This window comes from Pholis gunnellus (assembly GCF_910591455.1).
Source record: "Pholis gunnellus genome assembly, chromosome: 12".
Taxonomy (NCBI): domain Eukaryota; kingdom Metazoa; phylum Chordata; class Actinopteri; order Perciformes; family Pholidae; genus Pholis; species Pholis gunnellus.
Genome location: NC_136539.1, coordinates 9,452,368 through 9,480,131, shown reverse-complemented (window position 1 = coordinate 9,480,131; position 27,764 = coordinate 9,452,368). Strand labels below are relative to the sequence as shown.

General features: G+C 44.4%; 2 protein-coding genes across 2 annotated transcripts; one reads left to right on the top strand and one right to left on the bottom strand.

Moving 5' to 3' along the window:
* Window positions 1-229: 229 nt before the first annotated feature.
* cmss1 (cms1 ribosomal small subunit homolog) lies at window positions 230-27,764 on the bottom strand. The gene is made up of 10 exons (XM_079169648.1): window positions 27,690-27,764; window positions 2,914-3,050; window positions 2,538-2,609; window positions 2,309-2,441; window positions 2,158-2,217; window positions 1,963-2,065; window positions 1,811-1,871; window positions 1,623-1,710; window positions 1,448-1,536; window positions 230-529 (listed from the first exon to the last, which is right to left on the bottom strand). Exons 1-10 carry the CDS (start codon window positions 27,736-27,738, stop codon window positions 446-448), a joined length of 876 nt encoding a protein of 291 aa, XP_079025774.1. The 5' UTR covers window positions 27,739-27,764; the 3' UTR covers window positions 230-445.
* Window positions 19,291-23,650, top strand: LOC306704462 (filamin A-interacting protein 1-like). The gene is made up of 2 exons (XM_079170825.1): window positions 19,291-19,349; window positions 20,777-23,650. The coding sequence occupies exon 2, from the start codon at window positions 21,081-21,083 to the stop codon at window positions 23,301-23,303; it is 2,223 nt and encodes a 740-aa protein (XP_079026951.1). The 5' UTR covers window positions 19,291-19,349; window positions 20,777-21,080; the 3' UTR covers window positions 23,304-23,650.

Here is a 27,764-nt window from a genome sequence, read left to right as displayed (position 1 = left end):
TTGTTCACATCGAGATGCCACAGGCGTGGGTTTATTGTGTAATATATCTTTATTCTAATTCGCTGTCACAGATAATCTGTTGCCCCCCCCTTGCTTTAAAATGCTTCATCAAAGCATGTTATGAGAAATGGGACTTCCTTGTGGGCACGTAAACAGATGACCTCACACTCTCCGTAGGAGGGACGTCCCACGGTCAGACTAAACAAACAAAAGAGGATGCTGGTTTCGTTCAGAGTCTGTTTATTCAATCCATCACAGTGGGACGTCGCGTTGGACAACAACAGCGAAACAAACCGAAAATAGTAAAAGCACGGCGCAGGTTTCACGCCGACACAAAAGGGAGAACAAACAGGATGAGGCCCCCCAGCATGGAGGGAGGAACATCGATCTGTAGCTTTAAACATCAAGGCGTCCTTTGGATCATCAGCACATCAACAATGTGCTGCTAAAATAGTCCAATCTTCACTTTGTCTTCTGTGCAACCTTTCAGGATACCACCCTGCAGCAGCTTCATGAAGTCCAGCTTGACCTGAAATAGACACGTGCGCACGATGTAGAACACAGAAATGTAAAGAAAAAAGAATAATGACATGTGTCTAATAAGGTGTTTGACTAAAACGTTATAAATTACATTTTAGCTCCTCCCTAATTGACAAATCCAGATTATATGAATATGCAAATATTGTTCCTATCAAAAAATGTCACAACTGGACAGAAGACGTCTCCTACTTCACTGTGAAGTCCATCCTCACATCACGCACACAACATGCATATTGGACCATGACACACAGAGTGTCAAAATACTCAGTTACAAGTAAAAGTCCTGATTTATAATCTTACTTAAGTAAACGTACAGCGCCTCAACGTGTAGTCAACCTACCAATAAGCACTCATTATGCAAATTACTTTCAGATATTTTTTAATTCTACTACAGGATTTTAATTAGTGATGGATTCTTTTTTTTGTAGATCACATTAATGTTGCAGCTGGTAAAAGCTGGTTTATCCTATAATAATACATTATGATCTATTAGTTGATTTATATGTTGTATTAATCTGAATCTGCAGATTAATTAGTAATTTAAGCAGTCAAATAAATGTAGTGAGGTAAAAAGTTTTGCCTTCAAAATATAGTGGAGTAAAAGTTTAAAGTAGCAGAACACGTTAATTGGTAAAGCACAGGTTCCTCAAAATTGTACTTAAGTGATTGAGTAAATGTATTCAGTTACATTCCACCACGGATTAAACTGAAAAAAACATCCTCCCCTCAGCAAATAGACAGAAGAACAGACTTCTAGTGTCTCTGCACAGGCACAGTGAAGGTCTAACACCCGATTGAAGTAACAATAAGAAAAACATATTACTTTTCATACTTCATAAAGCCGTGCTGTGTGATTAGACAAAACAAGCTGATTGTCTTCTCAGTCCAGCAGGGGGCAGTAGCTCACCTCGGGAATGTCCACCATCCTTCTGAGCTTCTGGTCCCTCCAGTTCCAGTCCAGAACCACGTGCTTCAGCGCCTGCAAGCTCAAACCCTCTGGACCAAAAACAAAGAGTTTGCACAGGTCAACTTTAAAGCGCCTGGAAGTATCAAACAGGGAGGACCGTTGAGCCCACACATACCTTTCTCAATAAGAGCGCTGATCCTGCCGGGCGTCCCTACTCCTATGTGGGTGACGCCCTTTTGCAGCAGCTTCACCTGCTCCTCCATCTGTTACGGTCATAAAAGAGAACCGTTGAGTTTGTTTTCCGACAAAACCCGCCGTCGAACACAAAGCGCATGCGTCATGATGACCCGTCGTCTCTACTACCTTGATGTGTTTCGCGAAAAGTTTTACTGCTTTGGCTTCACCCTTGAAGGCGGTCATCTGCCTGGGAGTAACGCAGAACAAATAGTGTGAGTGCAACTTTAAAAAGTTGTAAAAGGAAGGAATTGAACAAACGTCTCTGGTGCGTCACTCACTTGATGAGCTCAATGGCTCGGAGGGCGGAGCTACAGACGACGAGCAGAACCACGGAACTCTTCTCCGTGTGCTGCTTTTGAATCTTCGACCACTTGGGGCAAACTAACAGGGGAAAAAGGGGGGAAATAAAAGTGAGACGCGTGTGTCAAAAGTCAACAGCTAATAGGAGGTTTGTAGTTTAGAACAACACTCACCCTGTTTCAGATACGAGGAGAGGGTGTGCGTCAAGTCATTGCTGGACAGGAAGCTGGAGTCTGAAGATGTGGGAGAGCAGACGGTGACCTCAGTGAATCAGCAGATATTGGCCGAATTTCACAGTTTAAAAGGGGACTTGCCCCGACTCACCTAGCAATTTGAACTCCTCCTGCTCGATCACAGAGAGCTTGTCTGCGAAATGCTGCGTGACCAGGGTCTGCAGGTCTGCCGGAGAGCCTGGTTTGGGCTCCGAAGACGACAAGACATCCGTAATCGTCTTCTTCTGATAAACGAAACACAGCAATTTACAGTAATATTCACAAAGCCCACTGACTGTTGTCCCTCTTTAAAAAAAAAAAACAGGTGTCACCACACTCACCTTCCTCTTTCTTTTGGGTTTTGTTGACTTTTCATCCTCGGTGTCTTTCTTTTTAGGAATAATACACTCTTTCTGTGAAAACAGTACACGTAGATTCATGAGGATAATCCTGCATAATCCTCAGGAATAAAGATCTGAGTTCATTATAACCAACAAACAGTCCAAACTTCAAAGATATTCTATTTTACTTATTTATTGCAGAATTGTTCCAGCTCTAAAACACAAACAAGTCCAATACATCACATTGGTATATTGAAAATGTTACTATTTTACTAAGATTACAAGTTTTGTGCCATTAATTTGATAACACTACCTGATATCTATTCAATCTAAAAGAATACCTTCCTGATCATTTTACAAGAACACAGTTTTATACCTGTTGAGTCTTTTTCTTCTTCTTGGCCGTCACTGTTTCCTCCGTTACACTCTTCCTCTTCTCTGGTTTTTTCGTTTTCTTTGTTTTTTCTGTTGGCGGTTTCTCTTGTCGTGTCTCCTCCTCCGCCTCAGACGCATCTGGAAAAAAAAAAAAAAAAAAGAGGGAGAATTTTCCTCATTACACTTCTTGATATATGGGTTAACTTGGAACTGCAGTGCAAGATGAATGAACTATTAAGATCAGAATCAGCTTTATTGGCAATGTATGTTTTTAGGATGAGAACACACTACAGGTTTTGCTGTTAGTCATAACCCATGGTTATAGGCTTACGGAGTTATAGAATCTGTTTCCATAGTTTTGATTTGGCATTTGCACATCATGTTTTTAGGCTGTTTGGTTTGCTCACCAGGTGTAAGTGTTCTCCAGGCCGTACACTTCAGTCAATGCAGAAAACAAAAACTTTCCCCGAGATAACAATCACGCAGCAGTCCTCAATCCAAGCATGTGGTTATATTTAGCTTCTCTGTTGCTACCACTTCTCTGTGCACACCTCTCGTCTCATGCTATGAGGTCACGTTCAGCCCCTCTGGCGTATATTCAGGCTTGTTCAAAATACCTTAAAAAAAAAAGATGCCAGAGCGAGCTGTGCAATAAATGCGTGGATTTTGCTGCAGTGCCCTTCCTGAGAGTGCATTTTTTAAATTCCTACTTTTTCTTTGTAGTTCCTCCAGTCTAATATATCGCCTCCATCTTCTCTAAGTGGACACAAATTAGTTTCAAGTATGTAAGAGCCAAAGTTTGAGTTGTGGTGGTGACGTCTGACTACTTCTATGAGATCTTCAGAGGAATCTGCTTGTGTGTCTGCAATGGGTTGATGGTTCAAGCAAAGCACGTAGTACTGCTAGCCAAAACCTAATCAGAAGCACCAAAACAGGTCACTAACTACTGATGGAAAACACCTGCTGGGACTCACTGATAGGGGCGTGGCCAGAGATGCAACAAGAGCTTGACCCATAGGGGCGTGGCCAGAGATGCAACAAGAGCTTGACCCATAGGGGCGTGGCCAGAGATGCAACAAGAGCTTGACCCATTGGGGCGTGGCCAGAGATGCAACAAGAGCTTGACCCATTGGGGCGTGGCCAGAGATGCAACAAGAGCTTGACCCATAGGGGCGTGGCCAGAGATGCAACAAGAGTTTTCTACATTCATTGATTGAGTACAATCTAAATGTAAGGGCTGCAAAGAAATGGACACACATGGCTGTATTAATTTAGCCATTACAAAAGATAAACTAAACAACAGTTTACTATTAATAGTAAACTAACAATATACCATCTCTTTTCGGGAGATAAACCTTTTCAATGCCTATATAGCTTACAGATGAAACAGGATAAGTGTTTTCTGAAATAGGTAGTTGAGGGGAAATTAATACATTCGTACCTCTAATTACGAGCACAATACAGCATTTTAATAATTGACCCAAACTTCCTTTTATCATTTGCACAATATAGCGATAGTGAAACCTCTACTGAGTTGTTTTGACTCCTGTAAAGCTTTGTATACTGGCCTACCAAAAGCAGCCATTGCAAAACTATAGACCATTCACAATGCTGCTGCCAGGGTTTCAATAAAACCTAAAATTAGTTAATATGTCATATAACTCCTGTTTTACATCAACTACACTTTCCTCCTTTATATTTTAGAATTCATGTCAAAGTGCTTCTCTTAGTTTTTAAGGCACTAAATGGCCTCGCCCCCTTTTTATATCTCCCTACCGTTTTACGATCCCAAAAACCTTAAGAACAGCTGCTCTTGACTGCTCACAGCGCCCCAAGAATATGGAACACTCATGAGGTGGCGTGTGTCCGTGAGTGAGCGTGCACCTCTGTGTCTGTCCATGACTAATCTAGCATCCTGCTGCAACAAACTGCATGATATTTTGGGCGTCCAGTTAGCTGCATGCTCAAGGACCTTTCATGGTTGTGGTGACTCACGTTTTATAAAAACACCTTTTATTGCATGCGTTATACTGATTCTGTTTTTTCCCGCTGATTTGGTGTGAATGCAGCCGTAACACCTGACGCCATATGTTCTGCCTTTCTAATTTCCCATCTCACAATCGATTCATCCGATCTTCATCCATACACCACTTTATTGTTGGTGTTTTCAATAGAACTTCCTTGGGGGCATTGTAGTCTTACTCTCTCGTTCTCTCTAGCAGGTCGTTTTCATTCTATTATCCAATAGCCACACCCCTTCTCCACATCAACCTAGACCTTCGTCCTCATTTGTTCGTCATCTGTCCAGCAATACACTCCCTTCTGCTGAAAGACCACTCCCACTATTGATGGGTGAAAGCAATAATTTACCACTCTCTTGCTGTGCTAGAACTCATCCCTTTCGCCCTCTCATGCTGAAGGAACGTGAGGACACACAGGTGCCAAAGACCAGGAAACAGAGGACGAAGGGAAGAAGGAAGACTAATCACACGGGAGGACTTCAACATACTGGAGATTTAAATGGATTACAATCAAAGCAAAGTCCAGTATATATGACCAGTAAGCGGTTCACCTGTCCTGCAGCAGGTACGTCTATATGTTCCCTGCTGGTACTTACGGGTAGGATCGGGCTTTGGGCTACATGGTTGCGTGGCTGTTTCGTACTCAATGAGCTGTGAAGCACACATCAATACAATACGCCTGTGGGGTTCAGAAGATAACCAAAACCCTCAGATGAGTGGAAGCTGATGTTAAGCCCTGACACACACTTTCAATTTTACCGTTAACACTACGGCAAACTTAACACACCGGTCAAGGAGCCATTCAGCAACACTCTAAAAGGTGATGAGTCGTTTCAGCATGTATTTAATTTGGTGTGTAGGGAATGACTCATCAATTACAGGGTTCTACTACTCATTTAGCACAACAGACATGAAGCATTATATTCTTGTACCAATACGTGTCAACAATGTAACATCACAGGAGGTTGAAAGGCGTCACGGGGGCTGTTTTCTCTAATGCTCACTAACAATGCAATCAACCAGACACATTAAGTATCCGATTAGATATTGCAGTTTGACCAAAACCGGATAGTTTCCTGTACTATAGTATGCAAGATAAGAGAACACTACAGGTCATTAAGAAGTTAGGGGTTATAAAAAAAAATAGCTTTGGGTTCCTCTATCTTTGTACATGCTGTCAAACACAACATTTATCTGGAGAATTCTTCATTTATGAGGGCCTGGGGGCCCCAATTCATTTAAAGTCATCAAATCTGTACATCCAATCTGTCTTTAATTAGCACTTGACATATTAAAGCCTTACAATGGATGGTGAGAGGCACATATCACTGATTAATCACACGCAAAGTGCACGTTTTGATGACAACCAAACCGGGCTGAGGATGGTGCGCCTACCTGATCAATAATAAGGGTTTGCAATGAGACCCACAGGGCTTAGTGAATGAGGCTCTAATGGGGTTCTATTCATCACTGCTGGAGTAAAACACATACCCGACATACACTGGGTAACAAATTAAAGGGAAACACTAAATAAAAAGTAAGGTGTTTGGCTGCCACGGGCATCTGGCTTTAAACATTGGGTTGACCAGATATGTGCTCATGCGTTTCTTGGAAATAAGTCATTCAGCATTAAAAAGCAGAGGATGTTTATTATGTTTCTCCACTCATTTATTCAGATTTCTTTAACTCGTTATATTGAATGATAGCACTGGACTGTGCAGGTTTGTAGTAGTAAAGTGAGAAAGGAAGAGAAAAAAATCTCTCCTCTGTGCTTCGTAGTCCTTGCTGCATAACTTTGCATTCAGACTGATGCCAATGCAATAACCAGGGCAATATAAAAATCAATAGACTACATTTAAATTGCAATACAACATGATGATTAAAGGGCTTAAAGAACCGTTACACCTAGGACGTATGAAAAGAACCAACAAATGATGCATTAGCCAAGAATAAAAAGGACGGTGAATGAATGGAGTCTGTGGCAACAATGACAGCGGTTGAGTAAATGCAGACTTGATAAGTAAAGCAGTAGAAGAAAAAAAAAAGAACTAGAGAACACTGATTGCACTTATGTCTTTGTCCACTTTGACTGTGATGAAGACGCAGTACGAACAGACTAATGTGTCGAGTCCACTATTGAAAGCTGCAAATCAATCCGTGTGCTCCGGTCCCTATTTTCTCTTGGAAGTTTGCTGTCCTCGAACGCGAAAAGCAACCGATTCAGCTGAATGCTGCGGCGGGGGGATATGTGCAGAGAAGGCCGTTTCAAGTGATAATCTATGAGGTCAATATCTTATCCCCCAACCCCCCCCCCCCCCCCCCCCCCCGATGGTGGAGCCAGTAGGAGGAGACGAGTACGCTCTCAGTCGCGTACGAGGCGACGGAGCTTACAGCTCAGCTAACCGTAGATCAATGAAAGCCAAACGGCTGTGGAGAGAGGGCTCAGATGTAGGGAAATGGGGCAGCTCGGCCATCTTTTAATGGTTGATCAATAGAGGCGACTGGTTTTTAATGGACGGTCAACGGCGCTGACTGGATTTGTAAAGGAGGATCAATCGACCGGCGCCAGGAAACGGTTGATTGTTTCAGTTTCAGACAAACGGCACTCGGATTTGGTTATTATGTTTTTTTAACGGGTGCTGTGCTCACTCGTGTCAACTGGCACTGTGCCTACACAACTGATCTCTTCATCATCGACACAGTTAACTCTATTAGTCTGAGTAAAGACACCACTTTGGGTTGCGGGAGGATAAAGGGTCACTGATCCCTCTACACAGGCCAAAACACGTCACGTTACAGGAATGGAGACGCCCACCGCCTCAGAGACACTGTGCAACGTTTCTGTTGTGTGCGTCCATAAAAACAATATGATACTTTCCCATGAAATCAATTCAGCGCTTGTTCAGACAATCAATAAACTCATCTCAGGACATGTAGTATTGACTGATTTGGGGAGTGGTGCGCGTGTGCATGTGGCTGTAGCAGTTATTGGTTTTGGAGGCCTGCAGTTTCCTCTCTAAAGCCACAACTTGAGCATGTGTTATTGTTAAATCAATGGGGACTTTAAGGCGGCATGCACAAAATGAACAAGCAGGCTATGGCGGAATGGCAGCGAGGCCGAGTGGAATACCGTTCTGGTTACAGATTCATCGGCTTCCAACACGTTCCCTGTCCGACCCGTTCAGTCCAATGTCGCTTGGAGTTTGTACTAAATGACTTATTTCCATGTTGATTGTTGCTAATCAAGGGATTTGTAGTTACACTGGATAAGTGAAGTTGAAATAAAGATAAGTCCGGAGGATTCACACTGTCATTGCCAAATTTACAAGCTTGCCCAATGAGGGGATGGGAGTAATTGTTATTGGGCTATTCTTGTTAGGGTTTGACAGGACATGTAGCCAGAGCTTGAACATGACACAGTGCAGGAAGGTAGCATCACCAGCAGGGGGAGTGTTGGATGCACAGTGATTAACTATATAGGATTCTTGCAACCATATTTTGAATGTGCAAAGCGGGACGTCCTGTACAACTCTTGTGACAGGCGTGGTGGTGTGCTATACACACACACACACACACACACACACACACACACACACACACACACACACACACACACACACACACACACACACACACAATCCAACCGTATTAACATATGGAATCTGGATCAAGTGCTTTTCAATTTCCCCGTCAATTTTTTCACATGAATATAAAGTGAGACCTTGAGTTTGTGCATATCTATCCGATGTCTTTGCACGTGTTATGCGCGTTATCACACATCAGCTGGTCCTCTTCTCTGTTACAGTTGAAGCAAACGTCTGATCACCAGATCTATGATCTGACCTCTGATGTCTGCCTCTCAGGAGTGGTACCTCACAAAAAGAATTATGCTAAATTGACTTGTTTCGCGCTAGCCTTCATGTTCTCTGCATAATTCATGTTCTTATATGGTAAAGCCCCCCCAAACATAAATTGGGTCGGTGACATTCACATGTTCGAGTCGAGCCGATCCGAGGTGGCGGAGCGTGATAGGAGCTCCTGATGATGTCGCACAGGAGGTGCTAATCAGAGACATGAGGTTTTGTAAATAACCCAAAGCTTAAGCTTTCCCGAGAACCAATTGAGGAAACCCGTGTCTCCCGTCGCGCTGCCGGCATATTGCAACTTATGTAACGGGGATACTGCTGTTGGCCAAATGTTGTCCTCATCATTGCATCCATTCCTCCGGAATGTGGTTTCTAACATCCGGTGTCAAAAAATCAATTCAGCGAGCTTCTGTCAAGAAGTTCTTGCTCAACATAGATCGCTTCTAGTGGACAAACATTACAGCATTACAAAACAATGTTGACCCTATCTCATTACATCATTGGTGTACAAAAGGCTGTTTTGCTTTCCACAGCTATGCTTACCATTTGATTTATAGGCCTCAGTCACTATAATTTAGGTCATTCAAAACATATGACCAAAAGGCATCAATTTGGAAAGACGACAACAAGAGAAACTACATTTATTGAGACGATAGGTCTAATTTCAACTGTCTAGTTACTATAAATATTTTTAGAAAAGTACCAAGCACAGTACTGCATTATCTTATACTGTTAAAACTAGTTTTTATTTTAGTTCAACCACCAACACCACCACTATGTAGACTTCAAAGATCACTTGCAGACTGACGGTGAGTAGGAACATATTGATTCCAAGTGTCCAGATCACAGGAATCTATATCGTTACAAAATGTTTGTGCTCTTTCATCAACATTCAGTGGTCGTGTAAACCTCGAGCACTTTAAAACAGCACAGGCGGCAGGAAACACTGCCACATCTGGCACTTTAAACTTATCGATGGCAATAAAAAAGGAGAGTTGGAGCCCTACTCAAATATTTAACATCTTCTGTCATGCGCATCAAACACAAACACACCCAAATAATGAAAGGGAATGATGTTTAAGGCAGAAAATAACTAAGTTTATAAATCATCCTTGTGCTTTGTAAGACGTGCACGGTTGCTGCCAAAGCTGACAAGATTTCCAAGAGCATTCTTTAGTTTCTTAACCCTTCTCTGGTAGCAATAGAGAATGCACGTTAGTCAAGACACCCGAGTCAAAACTAATTTGCTGAAAACTATGGTAAATTCCCTGACCATGAAAGTTCATTAGTGGTTGATTGCCATCTAACGCTCTCTGTCTTCATGCTAAAGTCATCAGCGTATGAAGCGTTTAGCAATACGTGCAGCCTAACCACACTCATAATCATAAAGTACAACAGCAGGAATCCTGGTGACAAAATAAGTTCATCCCCCGCTCTCTCTAGCTGGCCGGCTAGCTGCATCATTGCTCCGTTGCAACACTCTTACCGGCCATGCCTGCGGTCCTGTGCTCGTGCCAAAGCATACATCAGCCATACGGAGTGCGTATTGCAAAGTGCTGCGCCAACTTGACCCTGGAAACGGGAAGCCGAAGAGGACTCCGGGGCATAGGCCGAACCAGCGTCCCATGACAGGTGGACATAAAGTGGCTATGAGCTGCTCGTGGAGAATGAATTGCTGGAGCAAGGGGGGGGGGGGGGGGGGGGGCGGGTTCAAACCAAAACTACCCGGGGGCCGTGGGGGCCAGGTTGTTTGCTCATGTTGCTAACTTCTCTGTTAAGATACCAAACTGTGTAGCATGTGTAGACCAGTTTGGGGTTTGGTAGGGATGCAGGCACGCTGCCCTGGGCAGTGTTGGGATAAATAAACAGAGGTGGCCGGCCACATGTGCGACTGCCAGCCTTGCCTGCCGGCGGACGGTCCTCAGTGGGGGCGACCCCTTGCAACCATTATTGAGGCAGACTCTGGCTCTGAGCCAGAACTCGGGTTTAGAGGTATTTTTCACATGCCTGGCATCGTGTGGGAGCGTGCGTGTGTCTGTGTGCACGTGCTTGTCTAGACACTGTGAGCACACTAAAGACGAAGACAGTCTGACTAATGCCATCAGAGTGTGTGTGTGTGTGTGTGGTAGAGAGAGAGAGCATAGTGAGCTGTTCAGACACCATCTACATTAGTCAATTGAAGGCCAAGGGCAAGGACACACAGGCATGCATCTCGACTGCTCACATTAACGACACCGTCGGACGGGCAGAGAAAGTAAATGCAAGTGGCCCCGGGGCCACCAAAGACAATACAGTACACGCCAAAGATCACCAACCCACATCAGCTCCACCACCCGTCGCCATCTTTATCTGTACCAATAACAAATAAAAAGATTGCATTAGGGAGTGGTGCTGTGCTGTGTGGGGAATATAAGTCCTTAGTGCAGCAAGTTTTGACAGTTTAAAAGTGACCTCATGAAAACTCCTCAGCGATTGTGTTGAGAGCTTTCATCATCCCTTCCTGTCGCTGAAAACAAGTGGAGTAAAAGCAACGCAGGGACAGCTAAGACAGCTTCATCCGTCTCCCTGATTGATACCGAGAGGGCGAGAGGAAGGGGAGGGAGGCGGAGATCGCCGCTCTCCTTCCGCACAAGAGAGCCAGGAGAAAAATACTTCTATGCAAACACAATCTATTAAGTAAGCCAACACTCTCGCAGGGATTCAACGGCTGAGGCACAGTGTTGGCTACAGTTTGAACCGGCTCAAAGGGTCGCTCTCTGCTCGGGGTTTTTTCTTACACAACGTTTGTCCCTTATGTGCTCGTGCTGTCCGTCTTGTTTAGAGAGGCTCAAGGTTGCTCTTGAGCCATGTTGACAACAAGCAGATGCTGCCTGTCTGTGCATACGTGTGCTGGTGTAAAAGAGAGAATGACAGAGAGGGGGAGAGGAGGAGGAGGAGGAAATAGTCTCATCGCTTTCCTGTTCAGGAACAGAATTTCTCAGAGGAGGTCTTAAAACAACTGCAGTGACATGACAGGTCTCCAGGCATTGTTATTTTATATACTTCCCCCTAATTGCTTTTCGCAATGTCCAAAAAGGTGGGAAACACAAGGGGCTAACTTATCTAAACAGACCAACAACTGAGGAGTCAGAGTTGTTCCCGGACACAGAGCGCTCGGACCAGAGAAGCAGAGCGATGACATCATCCTTCACTAATAAGAACCTGCTTGCTTTCTGCCTCGAAATATGGGATGAGAACACCAAGTCAGAGAGAGTTGGCTAGCTAACACTGTTAAGATCATGCGATTTGCTTCACACACACACACACACATCTATTGTCCATAATCACGGTCCTGCTTTCTGGCAACCTTCAGTCCGTTTTGTCTGCGAAGCTGACAGTGATTGTTGTAAATGTGCTAAGAGTAAGACTATGAGATGACATAAGCCTCAAACAAAGTAATGCCAGGCGCAGGCCTATCCAGTTCAGTAACACCAACAGTGATGATTAGACGCCTTCTGATTTTGGATTAACCCACAAAAGGGGTTATATAATCTGCATCAGACGTTCACTCATGGAAGCTTCAAAATAACCACTTGTACTGTGAAGACGCCACAGGACTATTCATACACGAGATGTTATGTCGCGCTGCTTTAAAATGAAAAAAATAAATATGCAACCCATTTAAACAAGGGCAAATAGACGATAATAGTATAAAAAAGACAGTAGATGATCAAATAATGAGTCTTTGATCTGAAGCACACATCTGTTTGTGTTCAGCTGTCACCTCCAATAATGTATCATCCTCTAGGTTGACTTAAAGCCATGCACCCACTTGGTAAAAGCGTCAACGGTGTTTCTCGGAATCAAGATGATGAAAAGAAGCCTCCCTTCCACGCCATGCTGCCCCCAAAAACCACTATTCGGAGGGCCAAGGAGGGAGATAAGAGGGAGAGGAGGGAGGGCCGACACACAAGAGAAGACCTGTCCCGTGATGACTTGTTGTTCCTGCTCAGTGTTCTGGAGGGAGAACTACAGGTGGGATCTTTTCTTCACATTAACTGTTTTGAGTGACTGCAGTTATTGTAAGACACTGAGATTAAAGCCGGCGTTCTACTGGGATGTTTGTCACTCCAGGCCAGAGACGAAGTAATTGCCTTGTTGAAAACGGAGGAGACAGATTCGGCTCTACTGGGGGCCCGATATGGTTTCAGCGGACCGGAGAAGGTGCTCCGGGCCCTGCGGGGAGACTCCCTACGGGCCCAGCAGGACCACCTGCAGGATGTGTACAAAGAACCCGTTGCTGAGGTACCAACAGTGAGAAACCAGACACCATATGGAGCGGCTGATCAAATTTAATGAGGGGAATGCATTACTGTCCAACATAAGAGCATCTATTACGCCCGCATCGCTGCACAACTGCACACATTTGTTATTTTTGTACTACAGGTGTTACAGGCGCTGGAGATATTTGTCCGCAATAATTAGAAAATCGGTGAATGTATTCCTCTTGATTTGTGCAGTTTTAGTCTTTAGGACAAGAGAACAAGTTATCCAAAGTAACCTGTACATAGTTCCAATAACATTCATTTACTGCGCAGAAAGAATCTTATCTGAAATCTAAAAAGCTTTCTGGATTGCTACACCACCCCCTAAGGCTAAAGTGGAAAAAAATGCATGTTAACAGTGGGGCACTTCTGCAGATCTCTGAGTTGTTTTCCCTTTTTCCCCCCCCCCCCCCCATCAGCTCAACAACTTCGTGGAGGCCCAGAAGCGCTCATCCGAGCGGATGCGGGAGCAGCTCCAGGAGGTGTCCCGCTCCCACAGCGGAGCCCTACGCAGGCTGGAGGAGCGAGAGAGGAGCCACGGGGCCTTCATCCACAAGAGCAACCGCCTCACCGCGCAACTGCAGGAGGACAGAGAGAGGTCGGTGCACCGAACCCTAGCGGTTCAGATGAACGCCAGACAAAACATTGATATTCCACGCCGTATCGGTAGCCCGCCTTGAAGCTACACTGATGCTAAACACCCCGTGCCTTTCAGAATCCCCCCCGATGTAAAAGAGATGAGGATTTACAGCTAGCGTAGAAAGAGGCTAAGGGATTAAAGTATTTCGGCACTCTGCAACAAGCCAGATCTGAGCTCTGTGATGTACACTTGTGCAGGCTTAAACTCTTTTAGTCTATGTTGGTCTCTAATGCTCTTCACGGCTGAGTGGGAGAGCAAAGGCTCTCTTGGCTGCTGCGATCCTACCGCCCCCAGTGTATGCGACCTCAAGGCTGTACTTAGGAGCTACTCCACTCAGACACAGTCCCCCTTTAGGTTCGGGACTTGGTTTGGACCTTGCGGCCAGCCCGGCTCTGTTCACTCTCCCTTGTAAACACATAAACATACACTCACATGCAATTACGTGTACAGTCTAAATTGGCACCCTCCTGCCCTAATTCAACAACACCACACAACACAGGACAAGGCCCGCTCCTAAACCGAGTAAATGGGCCGACGGTTTGCTTGTGGGTAGAAACGTTCCCTTCAGAAATAGAGAGCACATTCAGATGTGGCTATGGGTACAGCTAGGTCTAACATGAAGGAGGTCACTGGCCCTCCTATGCAATTTGAGGCCTCGCGACGGGGGCCGCTGTGTTGAAGTCTCGGGTCGTCTCGGCTCACGTACCGCCAGAGTCCACTCTGTAATCTAGACTGGACCCGCACTGGGCTCGCAGCCTTGGGAGGAGACTAGTTGTCTGCCAAAGTGAAAAAAAAGTTTACTGATCCACCACAGGCGCACACACACACACACACACACAATTAAAGACCAGAAATAGCCATGCCAGTAGAGCGATTAAGTTTACTAGAATTCTGTCTATTCAAATACAATGTGGAACCCTAAAACATGCACACATAAAGGCTTTGTGGTTAATCTCGTCCTAATGATGATTAATACATGAGTAGACAGCATGTCTGTGGTGCAGTGTGAACCCTGTGTGGCTCAAACATTCCTGGCTCTTTGAACACAAGAGGGGTTTTTCATCTCTTTTATTGATTCCTTCAATAGTCTAAAACATCCCACGTGAATGTATCACAGAATCTGAAGTTGCAGTGTTAGGTTGGGCTGTGTGGTAACTTTATATGTTTGTGTTTGTCTCAGACCAAAAACAATCAGAGGAAGTCGCCTTGGACTTTTAAAAAGTTATGATGGCCGTTTTTTAACCATTTTCTGACATTGTATAGACCAATCAATTACTTGACTTTAATTGGGAAAATCATCTGCAGATGAATTGATAATAATAGTAATTGTTGCATCCCTGAAAAACACAATAAATGAGCTACTCCTCATTGCAAATTCACAATCAATCCACAGCTCTTTTGCCTTTATAAATGTATTTGTGTTCTAAGGCACACTTACAAAAAAAAAGAGTTTACATTCCCTTCCTTTGTGTTCCCAACTGATTTTCAGCTTCTTTGAGCTTGGCACAGAAAAAGATTTGAGCTGAGTCAATGCTTGCATTCATCCACAGGGTAAACAACACACGGCACATGGCGATACAGCCGGTCCCTTTCATCTCTCCTCTCTCCATCCTGTCTTTCTTACATTTCGCTGTGCAGTAGCCTAAATATTTAACTGAAAGAATTTCCACTCCTACTCCAAATCCACTTGAACTATCTTTCAATCTCCCTCCCTGTTTCTTTTTCAAAGCGTACGCTCTGAGCTAAGAGAGACACTCAGCCGGGCTTCAAATCCCCCCCCCCTCCCCTCTCTCTTTTTCATTTCCCTACAAAAGCAGTTCCACAAGGTGCCATGTGCGCAGCAGATGACCCGTTTCAGCAGTCAACTATAAGGCAAACTCCAGTCACGGCATATAATCACTTTATGCCATAGCATGATCCCCGTTGCGTGTCAGAGGATGATTACATAGCGCACATCACAATGCAGCGATCGGGTTGTTCCGACCTCAGCTATCAGAACAAGCTCTGTGTGTGAGTGTTTCCTATGGGCTGTCAATGGGCTGACAGCATCTCGGGCATTAACCGCACACACATGTTCGACACACCAAAGACAGCCATGCGCTCATCTGTTCACCCCGGTTCTGAATCAAAAAAACTAAAAAGCCACAAACTACTTTTAAACTAGTTCCCGTTTTCCCCTCCCCAAGTGATGTGGCCGGCTCAGCAATACATCATCACCAGTAAGTGCTACGGATGCAGCAACGGAATGATCTAGAAGTATGACTTTGAAAGAGTTTACGGCCGTGCTGGAGGCTATGCTAACATGTTCACAGTGACAATGCTAACCCATAGGTATAAGGTTTAGCCTGTTCATCTTCTTAGTTCAGTGTGTTAGCAGGCCAACACTTGATAATGTGCTCTAAACACAAAGTACAGCTGGGACTGATGAACATGACAAGTATTTAGTCATAAACAAAAGTATTGGAGAAATTAAAAATGTTGCCCTGATGATGAAAGGCCAGTGGATCAACAAAGTTATCACAGTTCATCCTGAGGGGAGCATGAATGTCCGTGCCAAATTTCATGGCAATCCATGGCAATAGTTGTTAAGAGATATTTCCCTTAAAATCCACAAATGCCGACCTCATGTTGTGGCTAGAGGACCATGAATGAATGAATAAATCGCCTACATAACTTCATGGCGAATGATACAACAATGGTTGTGAAGTTTCACTAAAATGTCAACCTGCTGGTGGCGCTAGAGGGCCGACAGACCAGCGTCGCGAGCCCTAAAGCCGCGCCACTAACACGGTTAACAAGCAATCAATGAAAAGGGAAAAGCTCTTTCTTTAACATTAAACATGGTGGAGGAAACATTTTAGAAAAACAGCTTGAAACGGACAAAGTAAACTTCGCCGCGTCCATCCCTTACACTCGACACACATCCAAAATCTGCCGGCCCAGCCAATAATATGTCAGAAGAAGAAGTGCTTAAATCACCGTAAGAGTCTGGCAGAGCATCACTTCAGAGCAGAACCGCTGTTCTGATCACAAGCTGCTGGGCCTCTTTATTAGCTACACAAAGCATATGAGGTCAGTTTAGTCACCGCTTCAACGTTATTAAATGTGCTGGTAAATGAAGAGAAGTAATCCGGGGCAGCCGAAGCAGCTGCTTTTCTTTCTGTTTTTTTTAATCTTCAATATGCCTTTTCTGTGACCTTATACAGCATTAGGCTCAGCACATCTGGAGGATTGGAAGAAGGCAGCAGCTACAAAAACTCAATATTCCCAAATTACACCCCTGGGTGAAAATAGGAGCTATGACAACGGATCGGAGAGTGCTCCCCTCATGTAAGGGGGCGATGTTTTAGGCTTTTCCTGGAAGTGCCTTTGAGGGATCGTACTTGTAATTGAGGAAAATCGCTGTAGATTGCCAACCCCTCCTCTCAGCGAAAACAGGACCTCGTGAACTCTGGTTTGGGAGTTGGTCTGAGCGGATCGGAGTTGTGAGGAATGAGGAGGACTTCTCCCTCACATTCCACAACCAGAGAAATATCTCATCTTACAGAGACCTTTCCTTACAAAAGACGACTTCAGCGTCAAAGCAGATTAGTCCAGCGGGGTTGATATATTGTCTATATCTATCCACAGCTGATAATCAATTTGCAAGTGCTTAGGGTGAAGAGCAGCAAGAGCAATTTCCTAATTATTCAAAAACGCATAATAGCCTTAAGATAAACAACTAAAACCATTCATCATCAAGTTATCGCCGTTACAAACAAAACCACTACGCTATCAACCTCAGTGATCTCTGGCTTTGAGACGGGCCGCCACAGTTGTAATCAATCACTTAAGGGATTAAAGAGAATGCCGTACATCATTAACTTATATAACCGGCGTAGTCAGTGACTCTGTGTCGAGGCTGCACAGTATGGGATGTACGCTGTGTGGACCTACTCTCTACTTTGCACTATAACTGTTGGCTTAACAAACCGCAAAGCGCTTTACGACAAAAACGAGTTTGTGAAAGGGACGCGTGACCAAGCGATGCAATGAGAGTCGTAGAAACTATTCTGTGAAATGTGTTGCGTTAGCACAGAGCTGCTGGATCTGGAGCTGACAAAAACCTCCAATAACCGTGAAGACATCGCTTGCGTATTTATGAACTGTGATCGGACTTTTCTGTGGCACAAATGTTGGGTCACTGTTGTGCAAAGCTTTCCTTGTTTTCTCTGAACATACGAGCAATCTAGAGTCCCACGCCTGTTGTGAAAATGCTTGAAAAACATGAAAATGTTAAAGAAACTGAAGTTGAAGTGCGTCTTCTAGGCTGTTTTGTACATTCTTGTGCGAGGACAACATGGCACGGAGAAAATAGCGCTCCTTTAATTGGACACTAGATGGTTTTTGCTTGACAGAAAGAAATACCACCGGAGGAATATTTCCCACAGAGAGCTAGAACTGGGAGCCACAGTGCAAGTAAGTGCTCCCTCCTGCAGCGCTGGCGGTAGTATCATCTAGTGAGATAATATATCCTTTATTTTCCCATTATCATTTTTGGTATTCATGTTGTGACAGACGAGCCTAGCAGTGGGAATAATGAGAGCATAGTCTGTCATCCCTCCCTACTCCACTGAGCTCATGCATTCGACTTGACTGATACCATCAGAGAGGGATTCATTAGAAAGACGCTGGCAGTTACAATTAATAACTAAAAGCAAGAAGGTATGGTGGAGAAGAAAATGAGAGAGCGAGAGACAGATGATTCTTGTATATGCTTTGTTCATGCAAATAAATCCTTTTTGAACTGATAAAGAGAGAAAGAGACAGATTTTATTAATTGCACCGTGTTCTTTTTTTCTTTATAATCTGATTTACTTGATGCTTTGGCAATGTTGTTCGTGTTACATTTATGGCAATGAAACATACTGAATTGAAAAATTTGAATAGACGGGGAGAGAGAGGCCGACATATGTTTGTAATTGAGGGCCTATGAGCTGATGATGTCATCTCACAGTCAGGTTATCAGGCCCCAGGCAAAGCAAAACTCACAAAACATGTCTCTCTTCTTAAACCACATGGGAACACCACACACACACACACACACACACACACACACACACAATACAGTGTGTATGAGCTACAGGCCTAGCAGCACTTATGCAGCATAGTTAACATGTTTGCTCAGGCTAACCCTGCACACAGACTGTTAGCCATTCTAGTTTGAATTGTGATTAAAGCTTTAGCTTGCTACGCACACACACACACACAAACACATTCTGTCCTTCCCATTAGCCTCTTTGGCATCGCTACACAATGACCTCATCTGGAATGGGCTGAACTCCAGCAAAAACACACACACACAAGAACACACACACACACACACACACACACACACACACATCAGTAGAGCCTGTACAGTCCCATATAAGGACTTGCTGATGATGTAATGGGCGCCAAGGACTGCGAGTGAGACTCCGTGTGCAGCGCACTTCTCATAATGTTTGGTTTTCCGGATGGAATGTCCACATCACTGGGATCTCCGGGAAAGGGAGAGGTAGAAGAGTGGAGGCGATTTATTCGCTAAGGATTTTTAAAAAAGGACAGAGGCCAACGACACGGCACAGGTAGGAACAGTCCAGAGACTTGTGACCAGCGGAAAAGTTAGAATGTGTATTTAAAAAATGTATTAACCCACAAAACGAATTAACTGCAAGATGAGTTACGGGCAAATTAAGTTCTCTCCAGTCCCGCAGAGTTCCGATAGAACATCTTTCATGTTGGCAATTCAAAGAGGCGTCTGAACTGTATATTTAAAAACAATAAATGAAGAATCACTGAAACCGTTTCACTGAAAATGCAATTTTTACAGTTTACAATTCTGTTTGCAACTCTTTGCTATTTAAAGAAGCATTATTGACAAGACTCACAACTACAAGTGGGACCAATAATAACTAATCTTGAGGTTAGGTAGTGTAACCTATTAATCTATGTATTAGAGCAATAGAGTGTCAACTTTCAGACCAGCGACAAATCCAATTCGGAATATGATAAAAAATATATTTAACCCTTTCACCCACACACATATGGTATGAATCTTAATGGCAAAAGTACAGATGCTCTAAATGTAAAATGTATTAATCCTTAAACACAATGTGCAGACTCGTATTTTACACATTAGTTGCTCTAAAAGATCTCATCCACAAACCATTACTTACACACAAAGCTCTCCACATGCTTCTCATCAAATGTTAAGAGAGGACATTTTCTAACATGGAAAACATGCATCTAAGCATGTCGAGCAGACCTCTCAGCCCTCTGGATGCCTCCAGTACTCAACGTCCACACACTCACACGAGATTGATTCCAATATAGTTCAAATTGACTGGTGGGAGATCACTTTGAAGTGCGCCTCACTTGCAATAACACTTGACAAAAAAAAAAAAAAATGAAGAATGCACAGTGTGTATCAAACGCATTTGTACATTGCAGGCATGCATCTGGGGAAATGTGGGGAGTGACAGCACTTGTAAATGCAACCGGTCTGTAATTACTTATGGAACGGGGGGGGAATTCCTGCCGCTCCTCGCTGGGAACGGGGCAGCGTTGGAGGGGCACAGGAGGAGGGTGATTTGGATGCAGTGCCGAGGGTACTCAAGGGTAGAGGAACTTCTTAATTAGCAAACACTCCCTGCCAAGGGACCATCTGCCGTAATAGTCTAAACATCCTACAGAATGCAGAGCGACGTGGAATTACATGGACGTATCTTCATGTTTTACGGTTTACAAGCATGTACAAAGAAGAAAGCATCACTGGCTTCTGTAGAAGTTTGAGTAAGGAGGAAACTGATTCAAATTCTTCTGAAGATTATAAATAAATGTTTGTGCTGGAAATACACAATTTACGAAATTGCTTGTGTTTAAAAGTTGTGGCCAAGAGGTTAAGTATAAACACTGCAAAGCTTCCTTGGAGGCTGGAATGAGAGACAATTACACAATAAAAGCATGCCAAAACAGTTTGACATCAACATCGTTTGTTTCTCTCTCTCTACAGACTCAAGCTCCTCATCGTAAAGGAGGGAGAATTCCAGGAGATTAAGGAGAAGAAAAGGGAAAAAGAAGTATCGGCTCTAAAGGATGAGCTCACCGAGCTGAAGGCCTTTGCACTGCTGGTTGTGAGGGAGCAACGGTGTCTGAGCGAGCTGCTGGAGGAGCAGAGGCGCCGCGTCAAAGAACTGACCGCCGTCACTGACCGCATAGAGCGGGAGGTCGGCGCCGCTTACCCCGGCGCAAAGAGGGACGAGCTCAAATCCCCGCACCACAATAAAGCCTCCATCTTCCACCAAAGCCAGGACGCCATGACGGCCCCGAGCCTGCTGTCCGAGGTGGAGCTGCTGAGGAGAAGGGTCGTGGAAATGGAGGGAAAGGACGAGGAGCTGGTACGCATGTGGGACCAGTGTCGAGACCTGGACCGCAGCCTGGCGAGGGAGACCAGCCGCTGCCGTAGCTTGAGGGTTGAGGTGGATAAACTCAACGGGAGGATCAGCGAATTGGACAGGATAGAGGAGGCTTTAGGTAAGAGCAGGCAGGACTGTAGCGTTCTGAAGGGCAGCCTGGAGCGAGAGACGGAGGTTAGCGAGGTGCTGGCGGGCGAGCTCGATGCTCTGAAAGGTAGGGTGAGAGAGCTGGAGGCCGTCGAAGGCCACCTGGAAAAGAGCGAGGCGGTGATTAGACAGGACCTGGCCAAGCTCAGGTCACTGACGGTCGCTTTGGTGGAGGACAGGAAGACCATGGCCGAGAGGCTCCGGCAGGCCGAGGAAAAGCTCAACAGGAAGGAGGGCAAAAGAAATGAGCAAAGCAATTTGGCGACAACGACAGAGAGACTGAGAGAGGAGAGGCAGCAGGCGCTGAGGTCCAAGGCAGATTTAGAGGAAAGGATTAAGGGCATAGCGAAGGAAAAATATGAGCTCCAAGACAGACTAAAAAGCGAAGGGGAGAGGAATGGAGAGCTACAGAGTAAAATCACTATGATGAAGAAAAGGTTGCAGATCTTGGAAAACAGGAAAGAGAAAGAGAAGTACGCACACAGCTCTATTCCAAACAACGCCGACCACCGCTGCCACACAGAGGACAACAAAGTCAAAGAATTGACCCTGGAGCTAGAAAGGTTGCAAAGGAGACTACGGGACAAGGAGGTGTTGGAGGAGGAGCTGATGAAGGTGGAAAGTGACTTTGAGTCGCTGCAAAAGAGGTTCAAGGAGGAACAGAGGCGGTCCCGGGCTCTAACAGAGGAGCTGGAGGAGGCGAAGAGGGAGCTATCCAGGTACGAGCAGGCAGAGAAGCAGGAGGTCAACCAGGAGCACCTTCTCCTCTGCCGCCTTCAGAAGGAGCAGGTCAAGTCCAGGCTGCTGGGCAGAGAGGTCGACACCCTGAAGCAGAAGCTCCACAAGCTGATGGGAACCGAGGAGTCCATCTGCCGGGTTCAGACGGATCACTCCACGCTGCGGAGGAAGCTGACCCAGCAGGAGGCCAGCAACAGAGAGCTGGCCAGAGAGATGAAGGAGCTGTGCAGCGAGCTCGACAGGCACGGACAAATCAAGAATCTTACACCCGGTGCGAACAAACAACGCTTTGCAGACCTCCATCAGACCGCCAAGGAGGTTCAGACCGAGCCAGCAGAAAGCCTGCCGCCCGACTACAGCGAGAGACTAGACGAAGGAAACGAGGATGAGGAACCAAGCCGCGACGCGGAAGTCATGAACAGAAGAAGCTCTCTGGTCAACAACCTGAACAGCTTGAACAGCACGAATAACAACGTGAGCCAATACGGCGGCCGCTCGGCCAATAGCACGGAGGCGCACCAACCGGTTAACGGAGAGGTGATGATGTTAACGCACACACCGGGGCAGCCCTTGCAGATCAAAGTAACACCGCATCACATCCTCAACACGGCCACGCTGGAGATAAGCAGCCCCAACGGAGACACGGCTACGTCCTACACCAGCACGGCCGTCATTCCAACAAGCGGCGCCTCGCCTAAACAGAGAATTACGATCATCCAGAACTCAGCTCTGTCTGCAGTTAACACTAAAACCCCACCTTCCAGCCCCGACCGTATCGTGTCCCCGCTCGACGGGGCGCCCATCTCTCGGGTGTCGCGCTCTGTGACACCCGACCACGGCGGCTCCCCCGTTCAGATCGTAACGGTCAGGACCTGTTCTCCGGAGCCGACGGATGCTGCGAATCAGGCGGTCTACTGCAAGACGCCGGAGCGGCAGAGCGGCTGGCAACACCAGAGGTCCGGCAGCACCGACACGGGTCCCAGTATCGTCGCCACGGAGGAGAACAAGATCCATATCCATCTGGGGAGCCCCTACAGCCAGTCTCTGAATGGTATGACCCACAGCATGCCACAGCCCGTTGGGCCGTACTATCTCCGACATGAGCAAAGGACTCAGGTGCTCGCCAATGGCTGTCACGTCAAAGGTGTTGGCACGATTACGAGCAGCATCACTATATCCCCTGCTGCCTCTTCAGCTTCACATTCCTCAAACATTACAGTAAGTGGCCTTTTTGATTAGGTGAAGATATATTCTCAGCTTACTGTTTTCAGTAAGGACCAAACAACTCAAACAATTCACTTTGTCTAATGAGAACCAAGAGTTTTGGGGATTTTGTAACATTCATGAAATAAAATGCTTTGTGGTATTTGTCATATAGGAGCCTTTGTATATCCTATTTGGTGTAGTTAGTGTGTCCTTAGACTGACTGACTTCAACAACCCTTTATTGACTGTATGACATGTGTGTCTAGTACCCGTATGAGAGCTAAGCGAGACAGCATCGCAAGCAAATGTGTGATGTGCTTTTTTCAAATGCTTCTGTTTCATCAATGTTTATTTTCTGTTTATTAAAAATGTTTGTGTTGACTTTATTTCTTCACCTTGAATACTTTTGAGAGTGTGTCGGCATCAACACAGCTAACAGGCTGCCGGACAATTTAAATGCAAAACAGTTCAGAAAAGACCAAAAACCTGGTTTGATGCCAACTAAACACTGCGAAGCACAACACACCAGGCACATACCGGTTTACGTGACACGTTTTAAATTGAATGGAGAAAACTAAGAATGACTGGAGAACAGGTAAGAGTTGTACCTGGTACCAACTAGTTTAAAGCTTCATTCATTACGTAGACATCTATTGTCTGTTCATTTTGTTTAAACACTCTTTTTGCACAGCTGCAGATTAAGATTATGCCACTAATATTATAATATATCATTTGTAGAATAAGATTTCAGTGGAGGTTGTGTAGCATTGTTTTCAACCGATGTGATTGAAACATTTCCAATAACTCCAGATCATTGTAAAGTCAGAAGAACTAAATTTATTGGAAAAAAGACAAAATATTCTGCTTCAATTCATATTTGTTGGCTTTTAGCCTTTCAAAAAATGTTCACTGTGAAACCAGTTTGCTCTCACAAAGGGAATCAGTAGCACCAGCACTGGAAATTATATAACAAACAATCATAATTTTCCATTTGTTTAGGGTGATAACGTCATAAAACAGTCACTTTAGGCTTGTTTCTAAATCAATACAAGCTTTGAATGTAAATAAATGACATTCTGTAGAGCCCTAAAAGACTGTTTGTGTGTTTGATTCAACAGTTGAGTCACCAGCTATTTCAACCACAGCAAAATTCCTCACAACTGTGTGCGTAAGTGTGAAACCTCCTTCAAATGTGCACTGGAAAACTCAGCTCATGTTTCTCTGAAACAATTAAACTTGGAACACCTAGCGGTGGTGAGTCTGTTAACGTTTTATGGTGGACGGACTATTAAAAGCCTTTTTCTATTTGTAGCAAAAATGATAAACGGTCAATTGTAATTACCATCGTCTTAACACCTTTAAAATGGACAAACAACATACTTTTAAATACTTTTTCAACTTTTACACAACCCCGTAAAACATTTGCTCAGCGTTTCCTCATTCACGGTAACAAATATAAAGCAGCCAAGAGCAGCCATTGACATGCCAATACTGGTCAGTCATGTTTTGTTAGCCAACAGTTGGTCATCTCCTGCCGGCTAAACCTCCCATTGCAGACCAGTGATGCAGCTCACTTCATGGTTGTGTTGATTTGCTTACATTATAAATCTATCCTTGTGTCCATTATCAGATTTTCCTCTTTGTACAATGCATGTGAAACATGAAAGTACCAGAGTAAAAAAAAAGAAGCTTAAATTGCTCAAACTGCACCCTAAGGCATGCAGGCGAAGTAGACCGATCCAGAACATTAAGAAAAGGTGAGATGGATTTGGCAAAAATATGTAGCACACTAATGAGGAGCATCGTTTATTTTTGAGAAATACATCATCACAGTATCCAACTTCCAGAATACCTCATACCCTAAATCCTAAATCACAACATTCACGGCTCTTAGTCAACAACAGTTCAACTTTTGAAAAAGGGTCAAAACCACTAAATATATAAATATATGGTTAGAGTGGCAGAAATAAATGGCCTGTTATTGAGCTATAATAAAAGCTGTGATGAGCTGTGTCGTCTAAATAAGAAACTAGCTGACAGTTTGGGGGGGACACAATGGGGCTTACTGTGGTGGGAGAGGTTGGCAGAGCCGGAATATGACGACAAACTCGGGAGAAACATTAACCGCGCTGACATCACCGGTTGGCAAGGTAAGAAGCCAGATGAGGCAGTTGATGAGAGTTTAGGGCAGACTGGAGTTTCCTCGTGAGAAACGGTGTCATTACTCTGAGCATTTAGCCACAAGAAGCATCACCATAAAAGTCATAGCGCTTCTTACGATTCTCCTCTTCACTCTTGTGACTTTAAACTCAGTCCCACGCACTAAGAGACTTCAAGTCTCCCTTTTCCGTCTTGTCAATTGTCAGTCGGCCCCTCGGCCCTTTCTGTCAAGCCGCTCTGTGAGACAAATGTACGCACTGATGGGATGCCAGTCAGTCAAAAAAGGGGCCAACCTAGAAAGCCAAAGAGCTGTAGACATCTCTCAATAGAGTCCATAGATTTATATGGTAATGATGTAAATGTCATTACACCGTGGTGCAGCTAAAGTGTATAAGCCGGCAATAAAAGGTCATATATTCCACTTTCAAAAGTGCGACACGACGACATCTTTGCACAAAAAACAAATGCTTCACAAAAAAATGTGAATGATCTAACGTCAGGTGAACAACTAACAGATACGTATGCCTCCTTTCTTTAATCAGAGGTCTTCAGGGTCACTAAAGAAGCCTGGTCCAACAAGGACTCACAAGACTAAAGGATCAACTCATAAAAGATGCAACAGAGCTCTCAATACAGGACAGAAACATGGGAAAACTCCATCAGTGCACACACATTAAAATGTGCAGAGTAAATTCAAGAATTGTGATTATAACCACGCCAGGGAGTATCAGGGGGATATTAAAACAAAAACATGAACAAGCACTAATAAATGATTAATTTAATAATAGATCAATCATAAGCATTTGTCACGCAGAGTCAAACAACCGGTTCAATTAGGACTGCCCCCGAATGTTCATTTCATGCTGCTGCTCACCTGAATAGGTAAACAGCTGGTAGACCGTTTACTCTCGAGGTAATAGGGGGACTTTTCTAACCCACAGAACAAACGGTTGCTTATCTTACCATCATTAAAATAGAGCACTTGTAAAGCATAATCAAACATTCTTCTGAGCAGTTTGACTGAAGAACGTGCTAATGTGCTAAATTCAAAATTCAGATCATTTCTACTGCCTCAACACGGCTCTTAACAGGGCGATGGCGGAGCCGGCAACTTGCAGTAACGGTGGTAAAGCTGCGATATGAACGCTCTGAATCCCTGTTATAAAGAACCTGTAACATATTCTACTAATCATATTGTATTTCCCAGAGTCGCGTTCCTCCTCCAAATAAATGTAAATAAACAAAGTAATATGCTTGGTGAGTATCTTCATTGTATGTGCTTCTATCAGTGCAGTGGTAGTATTTAAATATTGTACACATATATATATATATATATATATATATATATATATATAGTATAATATTTTTATTATGTACATTACTATTTGGTAGTTAAATCCTTAACATCATTTTAGAAACTCGTGTAGCTAAACATGCCAAAAATCTGTTATAGATTAGATCTGTTATAAATAGTTCAAAATGGAAATACTCGAGTAAAGTTAAAGTACATCAAGATTATACTTAAGTAGCCAACAGTGCTTTAGTAAATGATAGTACATTTCCACCACAGGTTTGTGTAACTTATGCAAGTCTGTTAAATATAAACGTTTCATTTCAATAACGTACACACTTTGCTGTCCAAAACAATGAGACCAGGGCACATATAACAGGACTGCCCTCTGTTGGTATGCAGAGTGCATGAAGCTGTGGAAGAAACAGCCGCAGGGAACTGACTCTGTTCCTGCACGAGGATGAGGATGGAAAGAGCGGAATACATTGAAGAACTTTATGTATAAATGGGCGCTAACTGTAAGGTTTAAGGGTACGACAGACAACGTAATCATTTACTCTAATGACTCACACCAACACACGTGTTTACACATCCTCACTAACACACGTGTTTACACATCTTCTGCTCGCGACAACTCCTGCTGCCCACGATAACTTTCCCCGTCCTAACAAATCACAGGTAGGCTGTACAAAAACCTGCTGGTACTTTGAGAGTGTGTGTGTGTGTGTGTGTGTGTGTGTGTGTGTGTTACACGTGCCGGCTTTGGTAACGCGTTAACTTTCACATATTAGCTCATGTTAACAGTACCTGCTGGCTAGCTAACGTTAGCTTACCCGTAGCCAGCGACATTTCTCGCGAGAGCTACAAGCTAATGTTAAGAGTTAGCTTATCGGGATAAACCAAACACCTCCCGCACCACACGTTTCAGAAACGCTACAAAATAAAGATACTTAAGTCAAGCAAGATTACCTGACTTGCCCTCGTGTGCCCACCACTCGTCACCCAAGTCGTCTCCCATTTTCCTCAAGCTAGTCGTCTGTCCAA

Excerpts from the sequence above, each read along its gene's own strand:
- LOC306704462 (XM_079170825.1), top strand. The coding sequence starts at position 21,081 with ATGACGGCCCCGAGCCTGCTGTCCGAGGTGGAGCTGCTGAGGAGAAGG.
- cmss1 (XM_079169648.1), bottom strand. The coding sequence starts at position 27,738 with ATGGGAGACGACTTGGGTGACGAGTGGTGGGCACACGAGGGCAAGTCA. Across the intron at positions 3,051-27,689 it reads GGCACACGAGGGCAAGTCAG|ATGCGTCTGAGGCGGAGGAG; the intron begins GTAATCTTGCTT and ends TTTTTTTTCCAG. Across the intron at positions 1,872-1,962 it reads CGAGCCATTGAGCTCATCAA|GCAGATGACCGCCTTCAAGG; the intron begins GTGAGTGACGCA and ends CGTTACTCCCAG.